Raw genomic sequence first — 17060 nt, forward strand, 5'->3', positions numbered from 1 at the left:
TTGTCTTACAGCCATCACATTTCCAGGGGATTTTGTTTGCTTCCCATCCATTTTCTAGGGTCATGACCTAATAAAAGAGTCCAATACTTTTGTTGCCAACTCCACACTCAGTTCAAACACCTCATACTTTACAAATGAGAACATCTCTGAAAACAAAAATCCTTTACACTAGGAGCTGTCTGTGCCAGGAACAGGTGTATATCTTCTGTGTTTATCTTACATATTCGTGCTAGAAAGCACAGACACGTTTTTGCAGCCAACCTCAGGCAGAAGTAGGAGAGCTTCATGGTTTTTTGTAATAGTCAAACAGCTTCCTCTTCCTCTCCTACCCTTAATTCCCTTTTCCCTGATTCCCTCCTCTTTCTGAATTTTATTTTTTCTTATGTTATTTATATCCCTGTGGGCCTCCGTAGATCCTTTTCAGAACAAGAGTGAGTATAAATGAATAAGCACATCAGTGAGTGAATAAATATTCTTAAAGTAATTAAATTCCCAATTATTTATACAATAGCATTCAATAGGTGTTTAAAAACCATAAAAAATATAGGTTGACTGAAGGTATGCATTTAGAAAAATCATCCAAACTTTGTTTTTAAGATTCTGTGATATGGAGTATCATTTATCTGACACACCACCTAAAAATGGTCTGGAAAGATAATTAACAATAATTTTTACCTGCACTACTCCATTTCCAACAAACATTTTACTGTTAACAAAGAAGGTAAGGAAGGAGGAATCACTGGTGAGTATCCAGAGCCAAAACGTGCATCCTTTTAACTCAGGCCCAACGAGGCTGGGTGGTTACAGCCCTGTCGACCCCTGCCAATCACAATGTTCACAGGACCAATCAACCGCTGAAACTACTGTGGGTGAGTTTATCTGAGACTAGTTCAGATAGAATTTTAATTAAATTCTCATTCCTTCAGAAAAGAAGGGAGACATTTTCTTTAACAGCAAGAGCACAAAGTATGTCTATTCTTTTGCCTCTCTGGCAATAAAAATGCATCAACATTAGTTACAAAACTGTAACAGATGAGACATAATTCATATTTCTAAAACAGAAGGAAGAATAAATAATTTTTTAGAGAAAAAAATATAAGGATGGCAGTCTCTTCCAACTTTAAAACAGTGTAAGCTGGATATCTATATTTTTTTTGTGCAAATAGCTAAGAACACACCTTGAAGGTACAAGCACTAGTCTTCCTGTGTCTTCCCATCCCAGACTAACTGCTTGTTGACAATGGCACCCCAGCAGGGGCAAAATTCCTCAAAACTGATGTGAAATGGGAAAAATTGCAGGTAGAAAAAGGTGAGTAAAATCCTACATCAAATACCTTTTTACCAAATTAATTTTAGATGCTTTGTGATCATGGTGAAGGAAAGTAGGCAGCTTAGAAATGCAGGAACACTTTCAAAATACCAGTTACTAATTGTTGCCTGGTCCAGCTAACACATCTCACCAAATGATTAACTTCTTACCCTGAAAATGAGAGTATTTTTATAACTGCATTATTCTGTTGATGTGTGTGATGAAATATGGAATGACAAGTGTACATATCTTTATATTCCTAAATGTGTGTAAGACACATGCCAGCCAACTGATGACAGACACAGGAAGGAGGAGAACACGAAGAAACACGTAATAAAATTCCTCAAAATAAACCATTTTGTGGATTATTAAAAATTAATAAAGTTATCAACTCATACAATTTTCTTATTAAAGAATGTCAAGTTTGGGGAACTAAACCAAAAATGTCAATAACCACAACTGACCTTTAATGGGAAACTGTTGGTGCTTTTTAATAAGTGTGGTGAGGAGAGTTCAAATCACAGCATAACAGAACTCATTTAAGTGAATTAATGCAGTTTGTAGTTTCTATATCATATAGCAGTATTATTCAATTAGGGAAAATTACAGTTGAAAAACATTACACTTTAATTCCCCATGAGTAAAGTGATTAGTAACTGTAAAATCATCACTGGAAGAACATGGAAACAGTCAGGCATAATGAACCTATGGAAAGATAATTATTTCCAAATTTAGGAAGTACATTTACCTGCCTACCCACCTCTTCAAGCCTATGCTTAGCACACGTGCAAAAGTAAAATACAATACGGCTACTGCAATTATCACTATCATGTTCTTTTGCCCTTAGGTGAGAAACACCTGACAGCTACATGCTGAGCCATGCTAACAAAACTAAACCTTTCACTTTCTTTAATAGTAAAATTACCATTACTGAATCATTGTCATAAAAAAAATGCATTCAAATACATTACCACTTATTTTAAATAAACACCAGTTTTGAAACAATCAACTTTGAAAAGCTGCATAAGTTTTTTTTTAAATCCCTGATTACATTTCTATTCATTCACTGTGGTAGACTGAAACGTTGTATTTTTAGAGACTAACTACCACTTAATTTCTTTAAAAAAAGCAAAACAACAAACCTGTGTAATGTAGAACAGCAGTGAAGCAAGAAAATCGTGTGCTTGTCACTTATCTTCACTGTACGTAAGAACTGTGATAAAATATGGTACTTGTTCCACATTAGTATGTGAGAAAACACAATTACCTCATAGCACAGAGCACATGGTTTACCAAGACAACGCTCTATGAAATTCCAGGTTTGGACTTGCACCTCAATTCCGCATTCAGGCCACCAGAGCATTCCCACCAGAGTCCCTGGGGAGCTCCAGACACAATCAGTAGCATGTATTGTTCATTCCATAGTTAACAATATGTGTAACTAACAGTGACTATCGGACTACAAGTTTGGTGCCAGCTCCTGAATTGTAAGCTTATCTCAGTATATCCTGGAAAGTAATTTGTATGCCACAGTGCCTAACAATTTTCATACTACTGCAGTTTCTCCATCAAGAGGATCAGAACCAAAACAGAAGCTTCTTTAGAGGCTTTTTAAATCATCTTACGTTGGTCGATTCTGTTTATCCACAAGCACTGCAAACTTTCAGCATTACATTTGATCAGTGGTATGCACATTACCTAAAAAGATATCAACATCTGAATTTTTTGTAGCCTTCTGAAAGAAGTCACGCTTAATACAGTAATTAGGAAAAAATCTTATCCCTATAAAGATTAAAAAAAAAAATCCCTACATAGAATGTGTATTTTGCTAAACAGCTTACTTATGTGTATATATATATAGGTGAACTACTTACAAAAGTGACATCAGAAAAGAACCTATAACCTGGACTAGTGTTCTGAATACAGTGACAAGAACAGAATGTCTATAGCCCTTGCCAATACACCAAAACTAATCATGTGCTTATTGAAAAAACTTATAAACATGTCAGCCTTCTGGTTTATGGATCAGCAGCTGGAGCTGTCTGTGTCTCTTATTTTTTCAGCACTGTCTTCTTTGTATTCTGGCTTAATTTCGCCTTCATCATCCTTGCGTTGAGTTGAATCTTTTTCAGCGACCTGGTCTTTGGTTTGGGGTTCACATGTGGAAACAGGATCTAAAACTACAACTGGTACAGCTTGTTTTTCACTGCCAATATATCGTCTCCTGCATCCAGTGTTACTGGGAGGCCTAGAGGATGAACAGTTAAACAAAAAAATAAAAAGCAGAAAGAGAAAATATTGGTCTTTCATATTCCTGGATTCAGAGGAACAAAAAACCCAAAATGTTCTAAGTCTAATCAACATGCACAAAGTGGTCTCTGAGGTGCCAGCCATTAAAAAAAAGAAAGAAAGAAAGAAAGAAGCTATTAGATTACATATTAGGAGCACAAGGCCAGAACAAAGAAGGCGGAAAAAGTCAGAGCAATTAACTATGGAAGTGTTAAAAAGCCAAATGCACCTACCTGCTTAATTACATGCTCTTCTCAGGAAGTACAAAGCTCCCGGATACCTTGTGCATACCTCCCCACTGCCTGCTGCCCAGACTCCTGTCCCACCTTCACGGACCCGGGAGGAGCCACTCCCTCCCCTGTGTCCCTGGGTACATATGGTTGCAGATCAGCTGTGAGGAGACTGCCTCGGTGAGGGAAGTAAATCACCCCATCACCGATGGACAGCTGAGAGATGTGCCAGCTGCTGCCATTACTGACAAGAAATCTGGTCAGACCTGGGGAGAGGTGAGGGAAGGAACAAGGGCAGATAGAAGAATCCAGAGGATAAGCTAAAATGCTAAGTTACCATAAACTTTTTCTAAAAAGGAGAATCACGTGTCTTGAGAAATTTCTTACTGAATTTCAGATGCAGTTTCTTTTTCCAGAGGCTTCCTCTCTTCTCTTCTATTCGATGCAAGAAGCTATTGCTTCTCAAGCTGAATGGGTGACAGTTTCCTTGTGGAAACAGACATGTCCTGAAACACTCTTCAGGAAATTAGGCAGTCAGCACCTAGTCCTCTCAGAAGTCATGGTCAGAAGCCACCATCTGAAGGTACTGCTGCTCACCTGATGCCTGAACATTGAGGAGTGTGTAGTAGGCAGAGCAGGGGCTATTCAGACTTACCTGGTCTTCTTGGCAAATGCTAGGATGCTAACCATGAACCAGCATCACCTTGTCCTACCTCTGAAGGTCAGGACATGTACTGGTAAACTATTGGCCAGGGTCTGCCCATTGCTCTACCAGTAGTTCCAGGAGCTGATTTCTACTAGTCCCTGACTCCTAGAGCAGGTCAGATCTACCAGTTAGACACTCTCTTACTGCCTAGTACTTGCCCCTTGTTTGCACTTACCACAGTTATAATTAAATACTGTGCAATTAGTTGTTTAATGTCTGTCTCTTCAAATAAATGTAAGACACAGAGACTGTTCAGCTTTGTTCACGATTATACCCCAGCACCTACTGCAGATCCATTTGTGGAGTAAACGAATGAGTGAATACTAATGAATTGTGAAAGGCTCAGAATGAATGGGCAGAAACCTAGGCTTTGCTGTGAGTAGGTCTGGAGGTCTCTCCTTTACAACAAAAACAACAGAACAAATGATCAACTATTGAGAGGAGGTGTCCTGCATGATCCAGTCACAAAAAAACAAACTCAATGACCATAGTTTTATCACTTTCTGACCAGTACTGTGAGATGTGTCCAAATGGTAGAAATCCACTCCATCTGGCTATCCGGTTATATGAACTGTGTGATTTGGCCATCATCATTAAGTGACTAATACATAACTGTCTTCTCTGGAGGTGGTAAAAGCAAAAGAGATGAGCAGGAGCCTGAGAGGAAAGCTATACTGTAGTGGGGACAGATTCCTTTATTTTTGCCTCGCTTTGGCAACGCCCTCGTCATTAGAAAACACCATGACATAGTCCGTCTACCTTGGCCAAGGATCCACTTCTCAGGATGTCTGTTACTGTGCTGTGGAAATCAATGTGGGATGTAGTTTCTCCAGTAGTACCTGGTTGGACTTTCTCTGACCCAGGCAACACCTGCAAGACTGTATCCATTAGGGTATGGCCAGAGAAGCAGAACCATTACAAGTGACACAAGGGATTTATTATAGGAATTAGGCCTCAGGTAATGGAGAGAGCTAGTTAGTCTACGTACAGTAAGTCTGTTGCCTCTGCATCTTATGCTGGGTCTGAAGTCAGCAGTTCTGGCAGCTAAAAAGGAAGATGGGTGAAAAGTGGCAAGAGACTGAAGAAAACCAGAGCTGCGTCTGTCTTTCACGATCTCCAATCCTGATGATGGAAATGACCTGGAGGATAGACTGGAACCCTTCCACACGGAACTGCACATGCACCTGGCCCAGGATTTGGAGAAGCTGGAGGAGGAGATGGGGGGAGCTGGAGAAACTGGGGGCCAGCTGCTGCCACGTGCCAACTAGGTGACAACGTGCATGAACTGAAACAGCACCTGTCCTACTCAGACCTTCAGAGCGTTGCAAAAAAAAAAGACTATGTCACTTCTGCCTTCTAAACCTCATGCAAATTTCTCTTGTGGCCAAGCCCTACTTGGAAACAAATGGACAAGGGAGTTCTAGGAAATGAAGGTCCAGCCTAGCTAAGTTGTAACAGTGTAACAGTCAAAGCCGCAACAAAGTCTGCAAGTCAAGTGACCAGTCTGGCTCCACCATCTTGGGTCTGAGCCCACTGTTATGTAAGCCAGCCAAATCACTCTCAACATGCAAAGGAAGCAGTCATCTCATTCTAGGTGAGCAACTTCCATCAACTTATACTGACCTTCATCACTTCTGTAGAACTACCATGGATGTGTTTCATGCCCACGTGTGTCTGCAGGTGAAGGAGTGGTGAACATATCCTAAGAAAGCTTCCTTCATCAGCTGGAGGCTGAAAACTTCCAGGAAGTGCTCTCAGGGCTCCACAACAGCAACAAATGGATGTTGATTGAGATGAAAACTCAGAAACCTTGTATTGTCAGGCTGACACTGGCCTGGAACTGTCTCAGTCCAAAGAATTGTTCTTCCTTCCTGAAGTAAACCTCTCAAATCTCAATCAATAGATAGATTAATCTATTATTAAGTCACCTGTAGGCTACAATTTGAGAACTCCTTTGTTGATTATCACTGAACTTGGCACAGTTCAGTGTCAATTTCTCTGAATCTATGCACAGAGAGTCAGAGTAACTGGTTTCTCAAGGATAATGACCACTGACTTGGAATCCCAATGGGTTAAGGCTAAAAGGGACTATGGCAATCATCTTGTCCAACTGGTCCTTTTACAGATGAGGAAAATGAGGTTTGGAGAGGGGGAAGAGCCTGGCCTACAATCACACAGCTCAGCAGTGGCACTGCCAGAACAAGGATCAGGAGCTCCCATCTCCTGTTCCCGCTGTGTTCACAGCACCATGCTGTTTATCAAAGGCATCTTCTCCTAGAAACATGATAATGATGACACAGGCTAATTTTGGCATGTTTACTGATTTCTTTCTTTCTGAATCCCTGTTTTCAGCTGCATCTTTCAGATCTGTAAATATAAAATCTGTCCCTTCAACCTATTCCTTGATGTTTTTTTTTCCTTTGTGATTTATAGCTCCTCTTGGTTTGACATCATTAAGTCCATTCCTGGTTCCCACAGAGAGCTGCCCAGGGCTCCTTCCAAAATGAGAAGCCTTTCTCTGAGGCCTCATTCTAGCTTCATCCCCATCTTATGGAAAGAGCCAGAAAGCCCCATCAGTGACGGTGCCAAGAAACTAGGTTCTTGCTCTAGGTAGCCACAGTGGCAGGTTCTAGAAGGTAAATCTGAAGCTTCTCCCCCAAGGTAAAAAATCCCAGGTGCTCAAATGCAACAATCCAATAGGAATTGCAGTAGACTATTATTCTGTTCAATTTTTCTACTTTAATTCAACATCTAAGAACAATGACCACAAATAAGGAATTAAAATTCAGTACTCATGAAAACTAATGGAGACCTTCCATATGCTCCCAAGGCTCCAGGTAAAATTTAAAATTTATAAGTGATATAAAGTAAGACCAAAATCATGGGATGTTCAGGCTGAAAGGGATCACTGACATGAACTAGTCCAACCTTTTGATTTGTCAGATGAAGACACCAAAGAATAGTGAGTTAAATGATTTGTCCAAGGGCACACAACCTGTTAATAATGGATTCAGGACTAAAATTATGGAATCTTGGATTTCTTGTCCAATATTTTTTCTTACAACATACTGGTAGTCATTTATGATCATTCAAATAGATATTTCCATGGTCATTTTAGATTATTTCCTCAAGGGCTATTTCAAGACAAAAAGAGAAACTAAGGAAAATAAAAGCTGGGAGACAATATACCAATCTATGCCACTCTATGAAGCCTGATGTCCAAGTACAACTTGGGTGCCACTGTAGAAAGGAGAACTTTTCCCCAACTGCAAGAGAGCCAGACATGGGGCTTGGGCAGGTGGGGCCACTTGCTGGTAAAGGAAAAGACTTGACTCCAAACTGTACTGGTACCAAAAGAATCAGAACAATTGCAAACGGTATTGCTAAAGCTGAACTTTATAAAGGGACTCAGTGATTTCTCAGAGTGGGTTACAGGAGATGAAAGCGCAGCACTCTAATTTTTAAAAAGCACATCATTGTTTGCATTCAATGAAATTCCTTTCAAAATCAACTTTCCACATCCCAATTATATTCAACAACATTCTAGCTAACATTTCGGCTGCAATTCAAATTAACTAATGCCCAAAAGAGCCCTAATAGAAGTGGTTCTGAGCTCAATTGAATACAATCAAAGCTCATGAAATGAAGGGGGAAATGCTTATTTCATGCAAATTCTGCATATCACTCAAGCTTAATTTTACTGATAATATAAAGGTGGGACATTTTGAACATTACAGTGAATGAAACTTTTAAGCGGTGAGTTATTTTATAAAACGCTACCTCTGAAAAGCTGATTGCCAAACAGTATAAAAATGGTTTGAGGCATAAATGCCAAGTTCATTTCTATTTCACTTCTGAGGTAACTATCTTTCAAATCGCAACAGCTGGACTATTTAACACAATCTGGTGAATCAAAGCATAGTTCTTCTCTGGTCTCCCACTGGGACGTCTGCATTAGTCTGTGGCAGCCATCCAACAAATGACGCACAGCCGGACGGTCTGAACTCTGTTTCATTTACAATAAAAATGGATAAAGCCGCAATCATATTTACCACCTTCAAGGACAGAAAACGGAAAGATTTAAATTTGTCTTTATAAAATAGTTTCCTGGGAAAACTCCAAAGAGGAAGTCAGTTTTATATTTTCTCTTGCGTAAAAATAAGAAGTCTTACTTGTTTTTTTTCCAGCCCTTTATGCAGTTACTACAGCAGTCAACAGTAGTAGCATTACGGCAGAGGTTGTTTTTATTGTTTCTCTCAGACACTCTATTTTTTCAGGAAATTAATATACTTGTCCAAAATTAAGTTTCAAATATAAGGTGAAACTATATATTATTACCAATTCTAATACTTTTAAATGTAATGAAGGTAGAATAAGATCATTTCTTTTGGCTTTGTGTACTTTTTACAACTCCATTTTGGCTCAAAGAATAAATTAGTTTATCAATTTGGGTCTGCTTCTATTTGAGGGAAAAACAGATATAATTTTATATTATGAAAAATAGCATTGTTAACAGAATATCACCATGGCTGAAAATCTGACAACAGCTTGTAGATGCTGATTTGCCCTCAAGATTAACAAGAATTATTCCTCTTTAACAGAGGTAACAATGGCTGGGCAAAGATCTCTGTGTCCACATTTAGCCGTATTTTCTTTAGTGGAGTAACTGCAGCACAGGCACCTCTGTGCATGGGTTACACCCCAGATCTTGGGGCATGCTATGAAGCCTTGTCCTAGGTCTTTTATTCTCCCAGTGCAAGCTGGACTGTGAACATTTACAGATACCAAAATACACTGGCCCACGGAGGCTCAAGACACTGGACCGTACTCGCCAGCAAAATCAACACTGATAAAACACGAACTAAGACTGATTTCTGCTCAGGCAAAGATTCTGAAATATGTGTGATACTCTTTTTGGCTACTTTTTAAGCTTTTTGTAATTTTGCAGAACTTTAAGTCACCATGGAAAATCCATTCAGATCCCAGCTATTAAAAGTGAATGTTATTTAAAGGAAGTGTTTTAAGAGATATAAAGTCTTCCACAAACTTCACCATATATGTCACTGGCTCCTCAAGAAAGCTGCCACACACAAAATGCTTGCATTTTCATTCTAAGTTTTTAGGATAATATTTTTTTAAATATTTAAACATTTTTCTTTGAATTTACTACATTATATACTTTAAACTCTCTTTTAAGATGGGAAGTCACAAAGAATTCAGTGTGTTACTTTTCATATAGTTATATGACAAAGCATATTTTGAATGAAATGTGTTCATCAGGTTTCAGAAGTCAGGTCAATTTATCCTTACATCTGAAATCACATTTAACTTTTAGTCAGCTACTTCTATTTGAATAAATTTAAAAAGTCTCCTCTACTCCACTATACACAAATAAAAGGAAACACAAATACCACAGAGACCATTGAAAGATGTTTTAAAAAAATTACAAAGCACAAAAAGCAATTTGGTTCTCTATGCAGAAATGATATATTTTATGCTAAGTCTCTTAAAATCATGGGTGTTTGCAACTGGAGGCAAATGTTAGAAGGCAATTAATTCTCTGAGAGAATTGAGAATTACTGAGCAGCACTTTTAACGGTCATTTTGAGATTTACTCAACAGAATTTTAACACTAGGTGTAATACAGCCTCAACAATTAATCTCAAGAAGTTGCTCTCTGTACAGCAACTCAGAACACTTGTAAGCCAATAATGACAGGCGGATCTTTCGGGAGTCCGCAGGATAACTCCTTGTGGGGGAGGGAGAAAAGACTAAGTGAGGGGATCTCAACTTCCAGAACATCCAGTTGTTCTGCTAATTTTGTTGTTAAAACTTAATTGTCCATGCACAGGCACACATGGAGAACCTTTGTAGCAGTGCTTTGCCGAGCAGAGCTGTTTCCTGCGGGTCAGTACACAATTCAGCAGTACTAAGATTACAGTTGAGAGCGGAGCAAATCCTTTAATTGCATAAGAGCATCAGATTAAGCAGTAACTTCCATGCAGTTCATTCTGCTAGCTAGTAGTCTCTTCTCAGAAACAAATGTTTACTAAGTACAGGAAGGTGCCCTCCATTCTCCCCTCCACACTATGCACACAAGCACGTGCATGCACACACATACACAAAAGGAGAGAAAGGAAGAGTGGAGGAGATGAGGAAATGGTGGAGGTGAGAATAACGGGAAGAAAACCTACCCTTTCCACCACAGAGACTAAAAGAACTTCTCTATTTTCCACTTGAACAAAATCTTGACCCAAACCTCTTTTAAGGAATAGTTATATGGCCAACCAAATTAATTTCCAGGTGACATTAATATTTGAGAGAATAATTTTATGCCCAGTTTCCCTAAAAGTAAGACTCTCAATTTCTACTTGGTAACATATTTCAAAAGCTCAGACTCTCCAGCTCCAATCCAAAAAAGCAGTAATTTACAATTTTATTTTTGTACATTAATTTCACATTGGAAATAATGAAATAAAACTGGAGACCAGTTAGAGGTCAAACAATGACAAAGTCAATCTTACTTTTAATTCAAAACCTGAAAAGCAATTAGATTTTTTTCTTTCATAGAAATGTTTGACTGATCACACTAACCAAGAGACATCTAAAATTTATCCTTTATCAACTATGCTTTGGTATTCAGTTAATGGCTCAAACAAGATGAACTCTTATAAAAATAAATCTGTGTGGGGCCAAAAGTCACATGTATTTAGAGACAGCACAGATCTAGAAATTAAATGCAAATTAAAATAAAAATGGTTTCATTGGAAACGAACATTTTTCTATTGAAACTGAAGTCCTGTAATTCTACATGGGTTTTTGTTTTTAAAATTCTTCTAGGGCACAATGTGACCTGTTTTGATCTCCCAAACAAAAAAGGCAAGCTAACTGCCTGTCTGGTGGTTAAAAAGGAAATTTAAAAGAGCTTGATAAAGCTTAGAGTTTTGGGGAGATCTGAGGTTGAAGAGAAGCATGATGAATTAGAGGAGTGTTAACTGGAAGAGTCTCAGGCAACTGTGGCTGAAAGCATCTTTGAGAATGACCAAGACATAAGGACATAGCTATGAAATTGCTGCAAATCACACCAATTACAATGGAACCTGAGTTCACTTTCAAATGGGTTCTCCCCTCTGAAGCAAGGTCTTATAGAAGTAACTAGATGAAATCAAAAGTCATCTTTGAGGTTGACTGCCTTGTTTCGTTGTGGAATGTCAGGAGGACATTCACCTTCCCGAAAGTAATTAATAGAAAAAGTGAATGTGGATGAATAAAGCTCAATACAGACGAGTAGGGCCACTTCTAGAGGAGACTGTTCAGAGATGAAAAAGCAAGGTGGCACGAACACAAGATCCTCTTGGGCCTGATTGTGATGCAGAACTCTTTTAAGATCTGCTCCTCTCCTTCTCCATACTGAAAGCCCACTTGTGCTGTCTCCCTTGATAACGGAGATGTCCTAAAACACGATGACCAATGGACACTTAAGCACAAACTCAAAGGAGCTAACTGGTAAGTGACCAAAGACGGAGCTCTCTCAAAGAGGTACAGCATGAAGTGAATATAACAATCACATTTATTGGGGGCTGTAGAATGTATGTTTTTGAAACCACCAGATCCACAGATTATTATATTATATTACCATTTAGTTAAGCACCTTTCTAATCCAATGATTAGAGTCAGATATTTTCAAGGTATTTGACTTCCGGGAATAAACTATTCTTCAGCATGTTTGAAATGTCAATAAATAAATGTAAATGAAACTTATGTCAAAGACTGAAGTAGCTTAGGCTGGTATTCTGATACAGTAATTTCCAAAGTTTATTTGTGAAGGAAGCTCCTTTATTGGACATTTGACACAAAAAACATTAAAACAATTTCTTTTCAACTAATCTTTAAGTCTTTTTGCTAATTCAGATTGGCTCTCCTTCTCAGAATTCTTTGTTTTAGTGGGTAACATTTTCTTCCCTTGGCAAGAGATATTTCAAGTGCTTATATCAGCCTTAGGACAAGGAGGGAGAAGGAAGAGATGACACTACCTATGATTATGAGTATGCAGGGTCAGGAGCAGGGTGTGAGTATCACGTCTAATGGAGCAACTTCACTGTGGAACCACTGCTTCCTATAGAAGAAACCTGTGGTCATTTTCTTCCCTTCCACTCCTCAAGCTCTTAATGCACTCAATGTAGTATGCTGTAGTTCAAAAAGCATGGGTTTTGGAGACAGAATGAAAAAAGGTCAAATGAAATCTGACCCAAATATTGATTAAGAATAGAATTTGGGTTGGGCCAGCCCCAGTGGCCTAGTGATTAAGTTTGGTGCACTCCACTTTGGCGGCCCAGGTTCAGTTCCCAGGTGCAGACCTACACCACTCAACTGTCAGTGGCCATGCTGTGGGGGTGGCTCACAAACAAAAAGACAAGGACTGGCAGCTGATGTTGGCTCAGGGCAAATCTTTCTCAGAAAAAAAGAATAGAATTTGGGGCAAATTGTTTGCCTCACTGAGCCTCAGTTTTCTCATCTGTAAAATGGAGACAATGTCCAATCTATATATTTAGAAAAATTGAAATAACACATGAAATTACCTGGCTTAATAAATGTTACTGAAATACAGTAACATGTCATGGAAGCAAATTCCAAGATCCTGAACCTCCAAACTGGAAACTGGTTCCATTATCCATAGCCTCCATCTATAATCAACATATACATACTGCTTACAGCCATTTAAGCATATTTCTTCCTGGATGGATATTATTATATTATGGATATATATTAATATATACTGCTGAAGAATAATAGAAAATATTACTAAAAAAAGAGGAAAAACACATACAATGGAATGTTTTACCTCCAAATGTGTTCCCAGTTTACTTCACCTGTATCAATCAAGAACATCAGACTTCTGCATGCTGTTGCTAATAAAGCTAACATGCTTCAGGTACCTCATACTGGATTAAAATGGAAGACAATCTTACCCATATCTAGGTATACTGTGTTTTCTTATTATCAACTTACATTTGTTTCTAAAATATTAATTTCCTAGTTACCCATTAATCAACAGCCCAGAATGTGTAAATTTGGAACGAGTCAAGTAACTGGAGTAAAAGAAGAAAGGTTAGGCACCGACCAGCTCTGGCTTGACTGTACTGCATGGTACTCTTCTGTACATGTGTTAGGAGGTATGTCTGCCTGACATTTTAAAAAATACGTCTACAATGGGGGCAAACTGATAGCTATTTCCAAAAATTGAATCCACTTCAAAAGCCAAAGTCATTTGGAAACATACGTTAAATGACTAAAACGGGCCATACTGTTTTTTGGCCAAAATAAATACTGCCACTAATTCTCTTATAGGACCAGCAGAGTGGCTCTAAAGCAGGCTTCTCACCCACTTTCTCCACCCCAAAATAAACAGATAGCGAAGCCTGCCCAATTTATTTCCTCTATGATTAGGGATCTCTAATCCAAATAGGTCTAACAGCATTTGGGGCAATAATGACAGGGTTGGAATGAGTATCCTGACCCCTAAGGGTACGACTCTGAAGGATAACTATCATTTTGATTTGGACTTGTAAGTTCTGATGATGTAGTTCAAAAATTAATTATTTTACATTTCTAGGTCTGTGTATGTTTTACAGTAAATCTATGTTGAGACTCATGTCGTAGATAGAAAATGTGTGCTTAACTCTTGTTCCTTGTCCTAACTGCGAGCATCTTTACCAAGAAACCACATTTGTGGGGGAAGTATTGGGGTTCTAGAGCTGACAGGGACTCTGGAGAGTGCCTAATCCCCTTACCTCAATTTTAGATAAGAAAAAATACAACAAAAAGAAAACAGAACAGAGAAGTCACATGACTTTCCCAAGGAAACCCAGCCCAGTCACTGACCCAGGTGTCCTTGATTATCCAGTAATGGCTCAGCATTATAATTTTAACATAAGGTAGAAAACGAATTTATTGAAATACTTTTCATATATTATCTAATTTACCTGACAACCCTACAAGGTGGGTGTTATTGCCCACATTTTACACATGAGGAAACAGAGTGATAGATTAAATAACTTGCTCCAAGTCATAAAAGAGATAAACGCCAAATCAAAGATGGAACCCTAGTCTATCTGATTGCAGAGCTTGAGTTCTGGAAATAACTTGATGCTACTTGCCATCCTGTGCACATATGAAAGGCACTGCTTTAGAAACTGATCACATTGTGTTTCCTTGTGAAAACAGGAAGACTCCTCCCCAGTCTACAGGCTTTTACTGGTGAAAATACTAATCATCTTGTTTTTCTGACCCCACGCAACCTTTAGCCTGTTTCCGGGTACTGTAGCTGTCTGAAAGTAATAAAATAGTTATCTTTTTAAAGTTCTATAATTTGAAATTTTCCCTATTTTATATTGACCATCCCATTCATTGATTAGCTTGACTCAATGAGTCTTACTATATTTTAACATTGTCAGATTAATCCAGATCAACAGGAAATAGCATGAAAGCAAAAATCAGGTTTCTACTGTTCATTTGTTTGGCCAGGTCTTTACCGCTCACAGCGTAAAGGGAGACTATGAGCATAATTCCTGTCTGAATTATAACTAATCAGAATTAATGAAATTCAAATTCACTGTTAGATTTAAGATATTATTACTAGATAGTATATACTTATTAGAAATAATTCACAGGACACAAATATTTCTAAAGCTATTATTAAAATAGAAATAGAAACAATTAGACTTCTCCAAGTCCTGATTATCTTTTTCTTTTCCTTCTTTTTTCTTAAAAAAACACCTTGCTTTGCTTAGGCTGGTGACAAGAATGTTAATTTTAATTAATGCTTGCAATTAAGTATTAAAAGTGTCTCTTGCCTTATCCTAAGTCCCTAGGAAACAAATCCGTATATCTCTGGCTCTATAATTTACCAGACAGGAGTTACTCAATTATTTGGAATACACACATAGGTTGATTTTAGGAATTTATTAACAGAAAGAAAAACTCTCCAGGAATACCTTAATGTTATTTAATTTTCCAATTAAGTGAAGATCTTATGCAGACAACATCTTTGTTTCTACCCTTACATTTAAAACCTTTCTTAGTAGGTTAGCAAACTTTCCTGTCTACCCAAGACCAACGAAGTGAGCACAGTGGAAGCTTTATTTTACAACTGGGTATTCTGTTGTCTCTGTTAACTTTATCTTGTGTAGGTACAAGATGCAGAAGATATGTGAGACTAAGCTGAATGTAAATGACTACTGGGCACTTAAAAATGTTTAAAAGACCAAACAACAAACAAAAATCTCTAATATTTAGCTTGTATATGTGTGTGACTGTTGAATAATGGGAAAATGCTGGATAGTTGACTATTCTAATTAACTGATATTCTGCTGTTTTATTGATACTAAAAATATACTCATTTATTCACTTACTCAACAAGTATTCACTGAGAGCCTACCATAAGGCAGGAATTGTTCCATGTGTTTGAGATACAGCAGTGAACAAAACAGACAAAAAAATTCCTACCCTCATGGAGCTTACACTCCATCAGGAGAAGAGAGAAAATAAGCAGTAAATATAATGAATAAAGTATATAGTATGATGGAAGATAACTGCTGTGGGGAAAAATGGAGTAGGGTAAGGGGGAATCAGAGTTAGGGGAAGATGAGTTACAATTTTAAATGGGGTGGTCAGGTAGGCCCTCATGGAAAAGATGACATTTGAGCAAAGGGATGATGGAGGTGAGAAAGTCAGTCATGAGCTACTGGGGGAAGGGCCTACTAGGCAGAGGGGACAGCAAAAGCAAAGGGCTAGGGTGGAACAATACCTGGCTAGAGAGGCCAAAGTGTAGGGAAGAAGAGAGGGTAGGAGTGATAGGGACTGGTGGGAGTATGTGTGTATGTGTGCAGGCACGTGCAAAAATATATGTATCAGAGGCTACTGTGATTGACATCCTCCCTTGACCCTGATTCCCTGTCAAGAGCCACTCATGGTGGTGTCGCCACAGATCAAAATAAAGGTGCAATTACTAGAGTGCAAAGACAAGTTTTAAAAAGCAAAGGAAACATTTCACTTTTGAATTGCTGATCTGACTTCAAAGTGCTTTGACAATTCAGGTCTATGAGGTAAGACAATGTAGTCACCTCTACTTTATGGTTAGTATAACAGAGTGAACTTATTAGTCAAAGCCAGCCTGAAACAGCCCTGAAAATAACCGTCCTCATTCCTGGAAGCTAGCCCAGTTTCGGGGAATTCTGATAAATCACATGAGTATTTTACTTTTAAAGCTTACATGTAACTACATTAAGTTAAACTTCTTTTACTCATTAAAAAGCTTGGTTTAAACATGAATGAAGTGTGCCTGTCTGGGAAGTGAATAATTATCATGTACATACACAAAATACTTGGATTCATTTGGATTGCCTAATTGACTTAAGAAACAGATTTCTCAGGAAGGCGCTCTTCTTTGCTAAATGACTGTCAATATGAAAATACATAGCATTAGTTATTTCAGCTAAAGACTGTCAAGAACTGAATAATCAAGCAT

The 17060-nt window shown here is 38.2% G+C and overlaps 1 protein-coding gene across 3 annotated transcripts in view; it reads right to left on the bottom strand.

Annotated features, from left to right (window-relative positions):
• Positions 1 to 50: 50 nt before the first annotated feature.
• SHTN1 (shootin 1) overlaps positions 51 to 17060 on the bottom strand; it is a 97420-nt gene continuing 80410 nt past the window's right edge. For all 3 annotated transcript variants that reach the window (XM_004428107.3, XM_087432676.1, XM_087432677.1), the window contains one exon: positions 51 to 3557. In XM_004428107.3, the coding sequence (XP_004428164.1) occupies positions 3335 to 3557 (223 nt within the window). In that variant the 3' untranslated portion in view covers positions 51 to 3334. The remainder of the gene's footprint in view (positions 3558 to 17060) is intronic.

Source organism: Ceratotherium simum, chromosome 6 (assembly GCF_057802395.1).
Source record: "Ceratotherium simum simum isolate JZ-2026a chromosome 6, ASM5780239v1, whole genome shotgun sequence".
Lineage (NCBI taxonomy): Eukaryota > Metazoa > Chordata > Mammalia > Perissodactyla > Rhinocerotidae > Ceratotherium > Ceratotherium simum.